The sequence below is a fragment of the Corvus kubaryi genome, unplaced genomic scaffold (assembly GCF_017639235.1).
Source record: "Corvus kubaryi isolate FWS band 111438036 unplaced genomic scaffold, C.kubaryi_AGA036_p1.0 138, whole genome shotgun sequence".
Taxonomy (NCBI): Eukaryota; Metazoa; Chordata; class Aves; order Passeriformes; family Corvidae; genus Corvus; species Corvus kubaryi.
The window spans coordinates 8,646,423-8,662,989 of record NW_024580672.1 but is presented as its reverse complement, the minus strand read 5'-3'; the positions used below and the strand labels follow the sequence as shown (position 1 = coordinate 8,662,989).

The 16,567-nt window shown below is 36.7% G+C and overlaps 1 protein-coding gene across 6 annotated transcripts in view; it reads right to left on the bottom strand.

The window, feature by feature from the left end:
- Positions 1–3,797: 3,797 nt before the first annotated feature.
- Positions 3,798–16,567, bottom strand: part of IDE (insulin degrading enzyme) — a 54,234-nt gene continuing 41,464 nt past the window's right edge. For all 6 annotated transcript variants that reach the window (XM_042019012.1, XM_042019010.1, XM_042019009.1 and 3 more), the window contains exons 20-25: positions 15,712–15,879; positions 12,707–12,979; positions 10,725–10,786; positions 9,278–9,350; positions 7,618–7,685; positions 3,798–6,453 (exon numbers count right to left, since the gene is read on the bottom strand). In XM_042019012.1, the coding sequence (XP_041874946.1) occupies positions 6,358–6,453; positions 7,618–7,685; positions 9,278–9,350; positions 10,725–10,786; positions 12,707–12,979; positions 15,712–15,879 (740 nt within the window). In that variant the 3' untranslated portion in view covers positions 3,798–6,357. The remainder of the gene's footprint in view (positions 6,454–7,617; positions 7,686–9,277; positions 9,351–10,724; positions 10,787–12,706; positions 12,980–15,711; positions 15,880–16,567) is intronic.

Below are 16,567 nucleotides of genomic sequence, written 5' to 3'. Positions count from 1 at the left end.
CACAGTATGGGCCAGCACCCCAGCTCACACTTACACTTTGTATACATTGAGCTTAGTACAATCTTTTGCATTTTCACATTCATAGTATCTTTAAACTAACCATTACTGACATTTAAATTCAACTGGACAATCCAAACTACAAGCATTCTTTATATATGCACTCTTCAAGATACACAGAGCCTACAAGTTATTCCACTCTTAAATATTCTACTCTTCCTACTGCCAGGAAAAGGCTGCATAAGGTACATTTTTCTTAGCTTATTCACAGCAATAGAATCACGTTGTGCATACATCAGCAGATGTCTCCTGCTGCAGTTGAGTAGCACCTGCTTTTAAATTTTTTCTGCAATAGTTTTACTCGCTTAAATCTCCCACTTTTCTGAGCTCCAGCAGCAGTCCAGGGTGGCTCTCCAGACTTGGACATACTGTAGGTGCCATCTTTGTATAATTTCATGGGTAAAGCTTCCTATGATCAGAAGACAAGCTCTAATCACAGAAACAATATCCTAGGGCACACACATGCTGCTCGCACATGGTGTGTGCCAGTGCTAAAGGGACACCAGTGACACTTTGGGCTGGTGTGACAATGGCAGTATCTGGTCACCTCACCTTGGCCAGGGAGACATCACACAAGGCAAGGTGAGCAGCAGCTGTCTCTGCCTTTGAAGGTGACACGCAGAGTAGCAGAACTAAACAATCAGCTTGTGGAGATGACAGATCCAGTTATACATACAGATTCCTGTGTTCCTAAAATACATTTAATTCTGCAGAATTGTCACTTTGTCACTACTACTTTCTCTTCCTACAATCTTATCTGGAAATAAGTATTAATCAAATCTGTGAACAGATTTGCATAGGTTTTTTTCAGACTCTTCAAACTTTCCCCTTAACCGGTATGTGCCAGTGAATGATATGTGTGTCTCCCAATCAAAACAAGTAACTTCACTTGGAGTGATGGGCTTTAAGAAACGGGTTGTAAACAACACTTCTACTCCTCTGACCCTGCAGAAGGCTTGGAATGCACAAGTATTAGCAAGCTGAAAGTTACTCTAATGACAACAGCACAAAGTGAGGAGGTGTTGAACTGTTTGACAGCTGACTGACTCTAGAGCACTGATGGGCACTAAGCTTGTGAACTTCCCTGGCTTTCATACAGATGCACAAATAATCTTTTGGGTTGAAACTTGTCCTGCTAGCCTTGCTTCATTCCAGAGCCAGTTGGAAAGTTTAAGAAAGACCAAGTGAGCCACTTTTGAGCACTATTACTGTGAAATGTAACCACTTCTTTTAACCTACTTCCAACATTGCCTTGTCAAGTGCACCATTTTTAAATACTATTGAGGAAATTTTAAAGATCTCTCACTAAAAGGCATCACATCTAAAATTTACATCTTCAAAGTGCTGCCTCAGTTTTCACTGACATTTTGCACACCCAGATTTTCTACATTCCATACCCCAAAATACCATTTTTGCACATGCTCTGAAGTGACTCAGCCTTAACCATGTAAAATGCATTATAATTGGTCTCCTACATCTGCCTGGAATTCACAAATAGCTCTTCTCTCTCTCCCATCACGTGAGTCCATCCTCTACAACAGACTCCATATAAAAAGTATGCTTTTCTATGCCACAACACAGTGGTTAGTTTAAGTTTCCAAAACATCAACCTCATTTCCATTTTCTATTAGAGTCTTCCCTAGCCTGTTCTTCCCACTTTCCAGGTTACTAACGTAGGCTGAGGACCACCTCATTCCCTTCTGTGGAGCTTGTGCTGATTTTTAAGTGTTCCCCAAAAGAGCAGATGTGTGTTTGAGCCCACACATACCACAGGACACCCAGTTCTGTGTATGGCTGGAGAGGAGGGCTGGAAAGGGTCCTGAGTTCCAGCTGCTGCTCCAGTGGAATTCTACATGCCTTTGGTAGTCACTGGACAAGTACCACAATTCTTTGCTTCCCTTTTTGAAAAGGAAGCTGAGCAGACAGTGAAAATCTGTAACAGAAATCTGACACAGAAGGAAGCACATCCAGTAAGTGGTGGCAAATCCTCAGAAAGAGGTAAGATTTAAACTTGGATGCCTCTCACTGGAGCTTCCCATTGGCTAAGCCTGGTCATTTCCTTGCACTTGGAGCTGTGTATCTTCCCTCATCCATTGCGCAGTTAAGGAATTTAATAGGGAATTTTGCACTGCACCACTAAAGACAGAGTCTTAAAAATTAACAGTGGCAAATGCTCACCAGTGTGCTGTCTACATCCTTTAATGCTGCACTTGGGCTTAGAAATGTTAATTTAGAAAGCTGTAAGTATTTTCAATCTTAAATTCTGTTTAGATGTTTGAGTTCAAATAAGATGATTTAATTGTGACATTCTGCTGGGCCTTTGGCCTTATACACTTTGTTCCCTTGAACTCCAAATTTCACCCACTATTATTATATTACACCCATAGCACATACTGTAACTTATATTCTTTGAATGGTAAATAGAAATTTTTCAAATAAAAGCCTCTCAGCAGAATCTACATAGGCCAGGCTTCTTTTAAAATGACATGGTACAAAAGGGGCCTGACTTTCTGATCTCTTTTGCCTTTAAAATACCCAGAGGTGCCTTGTATTAGCAACAGTATTAAAAACTGACTTGCAAACAAAATATTTCAGAGCTGGATTTGAATATCACAGCTCAAGCAAAGGCCCCAGGTGTCACTGTGAATGACCATGTCAGCTCAATGGTCACACACTGGAAAAACATGGGAAAAATGTATGAAAGTGTAGATAATGATTTTTCATTTTACAACAGACCTACAGTAAAAGCATACTAACCAGTTAAATAGGAGAGAAAAGCTGGAGTAAAATTCTGCCGATCCTGTTTTAAAACAAGAGCTAGATAATAATAAATGAAGTTAAAAGGGTGTGTAATGCTTTCTCCAGATGCTATGATTACACTGTGGAACACATTATCAGTAAGGGCTGCTCACATCCAAACTCTTAAATAATCTGAAAAAGCTCAAGCATTTTTTTACAGCTAATACTATTAGTCAAAGTAGATTTGGATTACGTGATTTTTTTGTAAGACAATAAAGTCAGTGAGTCAAGATTTACACCAACCCCTAATGACTGGGAGTGGAGAAAGCTCTCATGCTGGGGACAAACAATTTTCCAGGTGGGCTGTTGGCATTTTCTTTCTCCCCTAGGAGTACCAGCCACTCTTCCCAATGCCAAGGACAAGACCTGTCTCTTTTAACGCTGCTGTCATACTTTACTTCAAGGAGCCCCCCTCAGAGGAGCAGGAGGGCCTGCCGACTTGTATCTTTATGCTGTCAAAATTGACATAATTTACTACTTTAACGATCACACACTCCTAACATTTTGAAATGTAGTCTTCTGGTGTGCATAGAACAAAGAAAAAAACCAGGGTAAGTAATTTTTCAAAAGCAACTCTGTAAAGCTGCACTAGGCAATTCAGTCTGGCTGTAGCCATGGCCTAAATTTACAGTTTCAGATTGGATAATTAAAATTCTGTCTTGTGCAAATATTTCTACCTTTATGTTACTAATTTTTCATACACTTAGAGGGCAACAGACGTGGACCTACTTAAGAGGTGTGGGATGCCATATGGGGAAGTCCTCTGAAACTTCCCTAGAAGTGCCTGGGAGCACTTCTGCAGCAATGCTATTTGGCCTAACTAGTCCAACTGGATAGCGGAAAATCACATTTAACATCTAATAAAAAACATGCACAGACTGATAGATGTAACATTACCAGTATGCAAAAATTAAAATGAAACGAATTAAGAACTCCAAACATTAAATTCAGATTGTTTATTGTAAACAGAATAACTCTAGCACTCTGTCATACTGGCTGTGTCACATGCACCCAATTCCACATCAACTGCTTAAAATAGCACTTGCAAAAATTACAGTTATGTAATAATAATTTATGGTTTCTTACATAAACTAATTAACAAGCACTAAAATTGAATTACAGTGTATTCTAGGTAGTTCTTTATTGCTTGTAGACACTGCAGCTTTGGATCCATTAAAATGAACCCATTAGTATGCCTGAGTTTATCAAAATTTACTGCTATATCAAACTCAGAAACTGTAAAATGCTGGAGAACACTTAAAAGCAATTAAGAATTGTGGGAAAACTACATGGGTTTCCACATCCAGTCACAGAACTTTGAAGTTATACATTTTTTCCTCTGGAAAACATGATTTGTGAGCTTGTGTTAAGATACACTGCTATTCCAATTTATTTATATAATCTGTTAGAGTTGATAGTACTTCCATGACTATATATATATATTTATTTTTACACACAATAGGAGCCATTTCATTGTATTCACCATAAGAGTGGTATGTTTAAATACTAAATCCCAAAAAATATATTTTTATAATATGTTGTCAAAACTTTTACTATATATAATACAAATACTTTTACTAAAGGAAAACTATAAACAAAAGTGAAATGCAAGAGGCTAAAAAGCCTCATGTGAAGGTTCCATGAAAAATGTGAACAGAGACATCTTGACTGGTTTTGTTTAGACTGTATTTATTTTTTTTTTCTCCTCATCAGGCTAAAAAAAATGCTAGTGGTCTTCCCTGGCAACAGGTTACATCACAAACTCTCATCAAATTTATTAAAAAGACATTGAAACACGTACCATTTAACCTTTAAAACAATTTTTAAATGCACTGTATTTATTCAGTTAGACGAAACTCTCAGATAAACCCAGCTTAAGGCCCTTGCCCTGTCAAGCATTCATTTAATTTGGCCTCAGAGCCAATGTAGGAACCAACATTGAATCAATCACAGAACAGCCCTATTGACTACCCCAGGATTCTGATATTGACACACATGCCTGTCACATCAGGGCATTATTTTCAGGTTCTTTTAGTAAGAAGCAAATTCTCACTAACACCTCTGATGAGCCAATTTTGTGTCTTCAGTGCTTTACATACTTTCTCCTAAGTGCCATCTCTTTTATGCACCCCAGAGGTAGGAGAATTTAATGCTCCTTGCCTTTTCCTATGTGGGTGCTGTCCCAAGCACTCTGCAGAAGTTAGCAAAGTTGGTGAAGATGAGACACCATATATTGTTTTATCATTTTACTACACTATGGAATATCTGTATCTATATCTGTATGTATAAACATTATTTCAGCATAGTTCTTGATCCTTCTAAGTTCTGCACAGCCTTCTTCCAAGAAGTAGGAGCAAACCCTTTGTGATGTAACCTGAAGCCCAGGCTGTGCTGTAGCACTGCTACCCCAGCACTGCACTGTCCCAAACACCTTCCTGAAGGACAAGAAGGACCCATACATGTATCAAAATAATGACGTATCTGATTCTGAGAGCCCCTATTTGACATGCACCTGTTCTTGAGTGAAGAACTAGTGTGTGTTTAAAGTTATTTGCACTAGTGAGTGCTTTGCTGGACTGAGACCAAACATAACAGGTGAGGCAAAACGGACTGTGTTCTCCATCAGTACATATGCAACTGAAAACAAAAAATGACACCAAATAAAGTATTTGATATACCACATGGACAGTTCACAGTAATGCTGAAAAACTGAACGGGATGTTGACAGTATCGAGAGACTGAGACAACACTTTTGATAACAAAGATAAGATGCACTAATAAAGTGTTTCCAGCATTTTACTAGTTTTAATATAAAATGTCCCCAAATTTGTATAGAAAGATTAAAATCATGCCCTTATCTTCATTATTCTCCTTAAGACAATTCTCTCACCTATTACTGTGTTGTCAAATTTCCTTTTTTTCAGCCCCACTGGTCTTCATAAAACTTAAATAGAAAATATGTTGGTTGCATTAAGATCAATTAAAAAAGTATCATTCAACACGTCACTTCAAAAAAATGTGAAAGTCTCTATTTTTAAGAAAAATTGTTGACCCCATCCCAAAAAGGACTTACTTCTCTCACCCCCTCCAACTCCCAATAAGATAATTATTGGGATACTAAACAGTGTTTTTCAGGAGTAACAAGCACGTTTCAAGCAACTTTGTTTGCTCTGGAGGGTTATTTCATCAAAATGAAAATCTGAAGGGATATGTTATTTTAAAAATATACTGCATCTACAAGTTTTCTATTATTACTGTTTCAGTTGATTTTGGTTTTTAACAGGTTGTCTGTAATATAAATGACACATGACCACAACTGATTTTTATATACTCTCTATCCCTAACACACAGCTAATGTCAAATGAACCAAGAAGGAATTCGGGACTTTCATAATGAACAGAACCATTTATCCCAATGATCTTTAATAATTTTGTTCATCACAAAGTCCCCTGAAACCATGTCAGTACTGATCATTTGCATTTCTTCATCCATTGGGGTTCTTCACAGTTTTGCAGCCATGAAATTGATATGTGGTTTCACCAGTGGGAAGAGCGGCAGACTGCGCTTGAATTCTGTCATATTTTCAATCACACTTGGCTGCAAAGAAGCGCATGCAAGAAAAAGTCTGCTCAGTACCTTCAATCAGAAAAATGACCAATTCCTTGCTTTCCATTTTAACTGTTGCTACAGCTACATATAAACATACCTGTCTTGCTCTTTTCTACAATATTAGTGATTCATACTTCATTATTACAGGAATCTCCAAAATACAACGTTATTTCTTACAGACTAACCGGTTTCATATTTATGTCATTTCAAACAGCTATAATGCAGTAACTGCATTGCTAATAATGTCAGGATCTCCAATAATGCAGCACTGATAATTTCGTTTACAAGTTCTGCTTCAGACCACCCCACCCGTCCTTTGAACATCAGAGTAAGATCATAACCACAATAGCTATTCTGTGCTCTATTATTTTTAGATGTACTAACAAAGTAAGTTTCTAATATTTCAGTCATAATGGCTAATATGTCCCCATATCATTCATACAGAAATTTCTACCCATGGCAGTTATTTCACCTGTAAGGTCTGATGAAGAAGACAGATCTACCACACTGTGAAAAGTTAATCACCTATTGGGACAAACACTGCCATCCTTCAAGAAAATTCACTGAAGGCCCAGTAAAGGCCCAGTGCTGTCCTATCCACCTCAGCGAAATCTGTAATACTTGTATGAACAGAATTTGTCAAATTGTTTTCCTCCACAAGTTACACATTGACAGGAATGTGTATTAATATTTTAGGCTTTAAGATAATGACCAAGTAGTTGGTTTTGTTGTTGCTTTGGGGTTGGTGGGTTGTTTGGGTTTTTTAAACAAAGATGATAAATTTGTTGCTGCATATGCATGTCTTTCTTGACACCTGATTTATCTGATCATATACAATCAGTATTTTCAGACACTAATCACCTGTATTTACTCCATAGTGCAGATACTCAGTGCAGTTTACTACTATTAGCTTTCACTTCAGAGGGCTGAAAGGAACAGAGGTAACTGGACAAATTGATAAAAGGAAAAATCAGGAAAAATCACTGTTGTTAGTGAGGACAAAAATGCATGTAGGAAAGAGCTAAAACATCAACCCCATGACAGCAGGAATTTCCAGAAGTCTGTTTCTCCCTATAAACTCGTATTTAATGATACTAAACCTCTAGATTAAGAATGCAGGCTAGGATTTTTTTGTGTGTTGTATCTTTTTACCTGTGGTAGTGGTGGTGCTGGTGCCAGGTTCACATCATTTTGGCATGGAAATTCTCCAACAACAGGGCCTATTTAACATCAGCAAAATTAATCTGGGACCATAATTTAATGAGTATCTTTTACATAATTAATTGTTTTCTCTTATAAGACAGGCATCTAAATAAAGCACAGGTTTTTAATTTTAAAGTATCACTAAATAAGGTTTTCTAAACATTTTGCTTTTATATACCATGGCTGTCCATTATTTTATTTGAAAACATGAGCTGAGGCAGTGGCTTTTATTCATTTTACTTACACATAAAGAGAATGTAGAAATAGAAATTGCTATGTTGATCAATGAATACTTGAAACTGCTTCTCAGTACAAATTATGAGAACAGTAGCAAATGCCAGTGGTACACCCAAGAGCAGTGCAAGAACAGCACATCATTTGATAAGGACATGCCTACAGAAGTGTAGAGGTTACTCCAGGTACCAAAAATCTGGACAGCAACCCCAAGTATTCCCTGCCTGTCTCCATGCACGTCCTACTCCAATTACTCCAAAACTTCTTTTTGCATTTCTAATCTCAATTTTTTTCATGGTGTAAGAGAGGCCAAATGCCAGATTAAAAGATTTAGGACTGGGGAGTTGTTTTAGGATTTGTTATAATTCTGTAGGTAACCACTTGTTAGGTTGTCTTGGAAGCTCATCCTCGTCTTGGGAAGATACCATTCCAAGCAAATAATTAATCTGGCAATACAGTTACTACACTTTAAAAAGTTTTTTTCTAGATAGGAAAAGTTTTAGAATTATTTCTATTTAGCAATTGCTAGTCATGAAAACTGGAAAGATGCAAGTCTTCCTTACTCAGCTGCAAAGCTACAATTTCTACACTACCATGAAAGTTGATCCTTCAGAGGCAGAAGAGTTTCATGACACGCACGCAGTATCTGCTTCTCTCTCTACTACAGACAAGTCTTTAATATTTTTGATTTTGCAAACAGATGCATGTTGGAATTTAAGTCCAGTATAAAATGGTGGAAGAATTGCAAACAAAACCTTAGAAGTTTCTCCTCTCAGTTTACTCAAATTAACACTTCTAGCCTTTTCCTTATTGCATTCTAAAATGGAACAATACAGTTAGAATGCACAACTGATCTATATTACTTCAAAATAAAATCTAAATAAAAGTTGACTTTCTTAAATTTAAATAAAATGTTTGACATTCCCAGAAGTTTTGGGTTTTGTCTGAGGGTGCTTGAATACTACTGGGGACATTCAATGCTTCTCAGGGAAAAAAACCCCCACACTGGACTGATAACTGCAAATCCTAATTTTGGGTTGGTTGGGGGTTTTTTCCCCCTGTAGGACTATTACAAAGTTTCATGTTTGTTTTAAAACACCTTGTTGAAAACAGAAGTGCTATTTGAGGATATATTGTTTTATTATCAATATACTTAAGACTGGCTGAAAAACTTCTCTAAAAAAATTAACAAAAAATTTGATGCATCTATGTGAACTAAACCTAGAAAAACCCCCACCTTTTTCCTCTGAAAGGTATGTCATCTCCAAAGCTGAGTTTTTCTTACAGTGTATTTGTATGATGTAATATGGCTATCTGTAACTGTGACTTGCTGGAACAGGAATTGATTAATTACTATATTGAGCACAATACTTACAGGAATCCATTTCCCTTGCAAGGACATGTACTGATACCTTGTGCCTTCTGGGAGCATCTATTGCCAACAGCACCTACAGTAAAAAACATCAAGTCCTTCATGTGTAGGAAGTATCCCTTAGACATATAAAATAGTAAAAAGAACAGGAGCATTTAAATTTTAATTTAAGCCTTGAAATGAGGGATGAATTTTGAGATGTGCCTTCAAATATCATTAAAAGTCATCCATACAGTACTCTTGAATTATTTTACAATCAAGTTAAGCAATTCATATACTGCTTGGAACTCAGAAAAACTGTAAGTAACAGAAATTCAGCCATTAACTATCACAGTATCAAGAATACAACCTAAAATCGCTGCAGAATTTTCTGTCCCTAGCAGCCTTCTGGAAGCACATCACCCTGAACACAACCATTAAATTCAGCTAGACTAGGCTCACCAATCTAGCCTGTTATTTCTGCTCTGGAATTCTGGATAATCATGTATTGAGCATTGGTGTAAGTGAAAAAGTATAGATTCCTACAAATCCAGAATATGCATACTTGTTCAAGTTATCATTTATTAAACAACATTTATTAAACATCTACTAACTTTGCATTTGCTGCATATCTTCACCCATGCTATCATACTATTAAAAAAATTTGAAGTAAACAACCCCCTCTGCCCAAGAGAGGAAAAAAAGAACACAGACACACACATGCCCATGCTTCTTCATGGGCAGAAATTTTTCCATCCCATAATAAATTCTGAAGACATTAAGTCAATTTTATTTTCCAAAGGACCCCCTGAGCTACCAACCAGCTGCTCCATAAGTAATAAAACTCCATGAGCACTTTGCAATATAGTGAAATACCATCATCTATTACACATTACAGAACAGGAAGAATAATGCCCAATTTTTTTTTATACTGGTGGGGGGGGTGACAGGGACACATTCTGATTGCTTATATTAGATATCTATCTGAGTTAAAATGTATAATTACTGCATCTTTATGCTGTTCCTTTGCTCTGCCTAACCATTAGAGAAAGAAAAAACACCACTAATTTACAGTGAACAAAGCTTTAAAAATATCTGTTTCATTCACAATTCATGCCCATAAAATAAGCTGAATCACTGATTGGTTGAAGAAAAAGATAAAAGAACAAATGTGCCATTTTGGCCAGGCTTGGTCACAGAGCAGCACATTTTATGCCCATAAAGAAAAGACAAATGAAGTAAGTAGAGTAAGCGCTGGCAAGAAAAAAACCACAACAAAACCCTATCATTCTGTACAATTTTTACAGTTGCTATTAAACTAAGTAATATTCAGGAAATAAAAGGTACCTGCATCGATTTTATCATCTGCCTAAAACAGGTGTCAGTACACCCCTTCATAGCATACACAAAGAAGATTCAGTTGTACTTCCATCTCATTCTAAGCAACATTTTAGCTACATGACTAACTTACCTTGTAGAACTGTATAATGTCATCCTTGGTCAGGGTCTTTAGATAAGCCACTTCAATGTTATCTGCACAACAATAGTACAAATTAGAGTGAGTCTGCAGATCACAGCTGGTTATTAGCACACTGCTTATACAAAGTATATTTCTTTCAAATTCAGATGAAATTGACTGCAAATGATAAGCTTTTCATTGTTATCTTTCAAGTTAATACTTGCTTCACTAAAAAGTGTCAGTAGAATCTTGGCAGAAAATTGTACTTCAGTAAGTCTATTTGATTGGACTTACTAAAAAATGCACGATTGAAGAATACTGATTGCACTGTAGGATATTCAGTAGCTAAAATAGATATGCCTACTCTTGTATATTATCTTCAAATCAGTTGCATATTTCTAATGCAGACTGGTTATAGATGGCTTTTATTCACAGTTAAGAAACAGGATGGTAGGACATACTTTTAAAGAAATGTGCCTACATACCCCTCAAGAAGTAGTCACACCTTTAAGGTATCTGCAGACAACGTGTCCCAGTTGCTACATTCCTTCATATTAATTAAACTGTCATGGACTAATCACCTAATATCATTGCTGCTTAAGCAGAAGGGTTTCTTGTTGTAGGCGTGCTTGCTTTTCTTAGGATTAGCAAGAAGATCAAGGAAGAAATATGTGCAAGGGAACAGGCAGCTTACAAGTCTGTAAGGCAGGCTATAAGTAATATGAAGTTCTATATGGAGGAAATAAAGTCAACAATACAGTTTGGAAAACTAGGTAAGATTTGGGAGAAAACAGTAAAAGTAGTAATAATAGAAATGTAAAAACATAAAAAATCCTTCCACTTCTTAAGGCTGGAATATGAATTTCCGATTTTGACAATTCTAGTAATACTATAATCATTAATGATATAAAATTACTAGTGGGGAGAGGGGAATTAAAGGTATAAAAGTCAAGGGAAATAATATGTGGGATTGAGATATGAAAAATATGGCTATACTTTGCAGTAAGAAATTCTAGAGAGATAATAGTGATCCAACTATGGTATAAACAGAAACACTTAAGGCAGAGAAAAATCAGACTATTTCATCAGACACAAAAAAAAAGTACTTCAAGTGAAAAATTTCCATGCCCCTTCTTATGCTCAGGCATGAAACCTTGTCAGTAGCTCTCATTCTCTCCAGACCAAGCTAGATGACAAGTCAAAACTGTTCATTATTAAACAGCTCAGTGAGTCATCGTAAAGCAAAAAGACTGTATTTGCTATCATGGAAAGCCAATAGAGTGCACGTAAAGCAGAAGAGAAGTCACGGACTACAGAGAGAGTTTTATGGAGGAAGCATATTATGCATGAAGACAGAAAATTACAGCTGTGAATAAGAGTCGAGACATGAAAATCAGGAAAAGCTGATCTGTACCTAAACTGATTTTTTTTAATGTTAGAAACTGCATTACTAATGTATCTAACAAATGTATTACTAATATATCTAACTGTATTACTAATGCATGTTAGTATTTTTTAAAAAAAACTTAAAATACATTTGAAAAGTATTTAAAAAAAATACAACTTAAACATTATGTAGGACCACACAGTAAATAACTGTCTGTCCATTTTCAGTAATAATACTAGAAGCTGGATTTTATTTGGTCTCCTATAAACCTATAACTTTCAAAGCATCATAAATGGGAAAAAAAAAAAATTAGTGTTTCTTCAAATTCACTCTGAGACAGACTGCATGTTAGTTAAGATATCTGCTGTTGCTTCCGCGAGCACTCCCTCAAAACAGCTGCACAATGGGAAGAGTAATAGGGTTCATATGAATGTGTGTACTGTCAGGAAAGTCAGCGTATATCTGAATGCACCTCAGAGAAATAGATAGTAAATTATGCATAGCTATGTAAAAGTTTAAGTTGTTCACAAATGAATATGACACTCAACAGTCACAAATGTAGCCAAACTAGAGCATTCAGTTTTAAAGGAATTATCATTTGTCTTACCTCTGTCAAAGTTATACTGCTGGGAAATTATTTCTCCCCAGTATTTAGCACATTCTGCAGACAGCTTCTTTGGTTTGTCTAGACGACGAATTGCTAAAGCTTGGATGTGTTTTTGGAAGGCCTCTTCTGTCATGTCTTCTATGCATTTCTCCATAGTTTTTAAGAATGCTTCAACTCTGCTCTCTAAATAGTGTGGTGGCTTTTCAGATTGGATAATAAATCGCAGTCCTTGGATGCCATTTGCCCGACGTGGACCACTGAACACAATGTAACCTTGGCAAAACAAGAGCAGCCACAAATTAAAAGAAATCCCTTGTCACAGCACTGTATTTGCCAAATGTGACATGTTTGACAAGAATGCAATGCTATGCTAACTTAATTCTGTAGTATAAATAAAATAATGCAGGTTTTCAAAATGTGTCACTGTATTTTTTTTAGAACATCTTTATTTCACTGAGGTCAGTATCAGTACAGGGGAGGGGCAAGGAGGAGATGAGGCAGACTAAGACAACACAAAAGCAATTCTGTCATCAGGATCAGGATACCAGAAATGAAGCTGTACTCTACTGCTTCATTAGACTCAACATTAGAAACTTACTGTTTTTCCATAACATCTAACCTGAATTCTCTTGGTTGCAATGTAAGACCACTACTTCCCACTTTATCCATTAAAGTATTATTCCCTTCCTTTTTGTTGCAGGATTTGCTAATCTGAACAACTAATCCTTTCTGCAGTATTCCTCCACCCTTTTAATAGCAAATCTATCACGTTTCAGTCTTAAATGTTGTTTTATAGTTCTCTTGTAGTTTCCTGATGCTCACATCAAATCCGTTTACAGTATTTCAGAGTTCTTATCTGAATGATTTAGGAGTATGAGTGCATCTTGAACGCTTCCATTTACATACCCCAGCACTTCACACAGCAGCATGACACTGCTGATTTATGTCCTACTTTTGATCCACTGTACCCTGCAGAGTTTTCTACAAAATTGCTACTTAGCCAGTTGCTTCCTAGCTTGCATCTGTGCCATCGGTTGTTCCTGCCAAACTGTTCCTAACAAATTGCATCTTATCTTCATTCAAGTCATGTTTCCAAAATGTCAAACTAATTTTAAATTCTAACTCTATCTTCCCACACACTTGCAGCCTCTCCCAAATTAGTATTATCTGAAGATTCAGTGAGTATCCTCACTCTTCTATCATCCAGAATTTTAATGAATATACCACATACCACTGGATCACAGTAGAGCTCTGTAGAACACTGTTTTCCAAATGAACTACTCTCTGTTCTCCAGTCATGACCTTCCAAAGTCCTCCACCCAAATGTGTAGCACTTCCACCTAGGTACTTCAGTAACAGTGTCTCAGTAACCTTCTATGAATTTAGAACTAGCTTGAAAGTTTATTCCACATTTTCCTGGAATTAGAATTAAACTGACTGATCTATAGTTTCCCTGCTTTTTCTCCTTCCTTTTTTTTAAGGAAACATGCACCATTTAGCTGTGTCTATCTTTCCAATACCCCATCTATCATCCACAAATTTTCCACTATAAGACTTTTAATTCCAAGATTTCCTAATTTCATCCTTTGGAATAGAATGCAGAGTTCATCACACTTTGAACTTTTTTAAAGCTTCTAATTTAATCTGATTAATCTGTTATTTTCCTGTTCAAAGGTAAGACACAGACTTTGATTACCAGTGTTTATTTGGGAAGTCATCTGGCCACAGTTGACATTTTTAGTGCAAACTAAGCCATCCTGAATTTTCTCATGATTTGAGCATTTTGATTTTAATGATTTGAACACTTTGATTTTTTTTCCATCATTGCCAACTTTTCTCCTCCACCTTCTCATACTGCTTAAACTTTTATTGAAAGAATTCTTGTTACTAATTGTACTGTTTAGCAAACTGCTAATTCCTGAACTTCTTTTTCCCTAAGATGTCTCAGAAATCTTACTAACAATTCCACAAAGTTTACTGGATTTTGATGTTATTTCTACTGTCTCCCCTCCTAAGTCTCATGAACTCTATTATTTGGCAATTATGAAGTGCTGGACTAAACCAGTTCTTCCTCAGTTCCCCCTGCTCTCTTTAGCTGTTACTTCCAACTTCTATACAAAACCGGCCACCAGCACACTTCAAAAACCTGTTAAATACCCTGGGTTCTATCCTATTTTCAGAAGGTATATAGATAGCTGAAGTTCCTATGATAAATACTGTATGGCTGGTTCTGCTAGTTGCTCATGTAAAGCCTAATCTTGCCTGACATCCCTGGCAGTCATCACACATTTGTCTGCTTCTCACCTTCAGGAAACCTGTACTCCTCCTCACCAGTATCTCAATCATGTGAGCTGTCATGCAAAGTCCCTGTCTCTCCTCCTTACTCTGTTTGGAATACCTCACCAGTTCTCAGGCTTACTGGTTCAGGTAACAATTATTTGTACTTACTAGTGAACAGCTATAGCCTTAAAAAGCCTGAAATGTATTTAGGTCTTCACCAACATGGTAGCTTACTATTACCCGCACAGCAGTATTCCTAAAATAGGACTTATAATTTAACTCAGTGATCTTAGAGGTCTTTTCCAACATCAATGATTCTGTGATTCTAGGAATCATGAAGTGCACCTAGAAGTAGGATCACAAGCAGAAACGATCAAACTACTTCTGGTTCTTTAAGAAGATCTAGAAATTTAGGGAACTGATCCAATCTCCTTTTGGTAAATTCTAACACGAAGTTTTCTGTACAGTGATTGCACTTTTTTTAGTCGGAGTTGATTTCAGGTATTTCAGATACCTTAAAAATCATGCCTGCTTGCTCTTATTTTAGACTCTGTGCACAGTAAAATTTCTTTGAGTCATCAGCAGTTAAGATGATTTACATCTACCAAGTGCCCTTTAAATGGCATTCACTAAGCAGGGAGAGAACACCTCCTCAGGTCTCGTGTGAGCGCGTGACTGTGACAGCTTGTGTGTACACAGACACACGAACGCTCCGGAGAACTCACCTAACTGCTCCTGGGTGCGCAGAGTGTTGAAGCATGGTTCTGAGATAATCTGGCAAAAGAGCTCCAAAAACATATTCTCAGAAGTGCTCTGCATGTCTGTCTGGTAATATATTTCAATGCCACAGTTGTTATGAACTTCATTTCTCTGTTGATACACAAACCAACCTCCTAAAAGACAAAATTAAAACACTGAAGCTCATGAAAGTGTACATTCTTATTGTCCACAATTAAAAAGATACTGATCTAACATTTGTGGAATGGAATTACAATAAATGGTTGAGGACTGTAAAAGCAGAATTTCCACTAAGAGCATACTTTTCATGAGACAAGAAAAGGCTGTCTTATTTTAACATCACAATGTCAGCACTTGGAAATATCAGCAAGTAAACTGGAACTGGCTGCTTCTCTTGAAGCAAATATTTTTGGAACGGCAGTGAAATTCTGCATTGCCTCTACTGTGTAAACAGTTTCTAAAGACAATCTGCCAGAAACTATTATGAACATTAAAAATAACTCAGCATTTAATACCAACAGCTTCTTTTGTACATGGTAGCTTCCACAGACAATCAACTATGGGTAATTTATCTTGTCTGTATAGCTACATACATCATCACTCGCAGCAATACCTTGAACCTCCTTCTTATAAAAAACCACTTTTTTCACCATGGAAGTAAAAGCATACAAGCACTACAGGACCAAAAGAATTTGTGTAAGAAAAAAAGAGTTATTTGTGTAAGAACTTTTCATTTTTCCAAAGAGTCATTATGGGTAATTCTCAACTTAATGGTCAATTAATACTCAGAAATGTTCAAAGAATGGTGTTTATTCAAATGTATATACTATGTGTAGGAGAGAG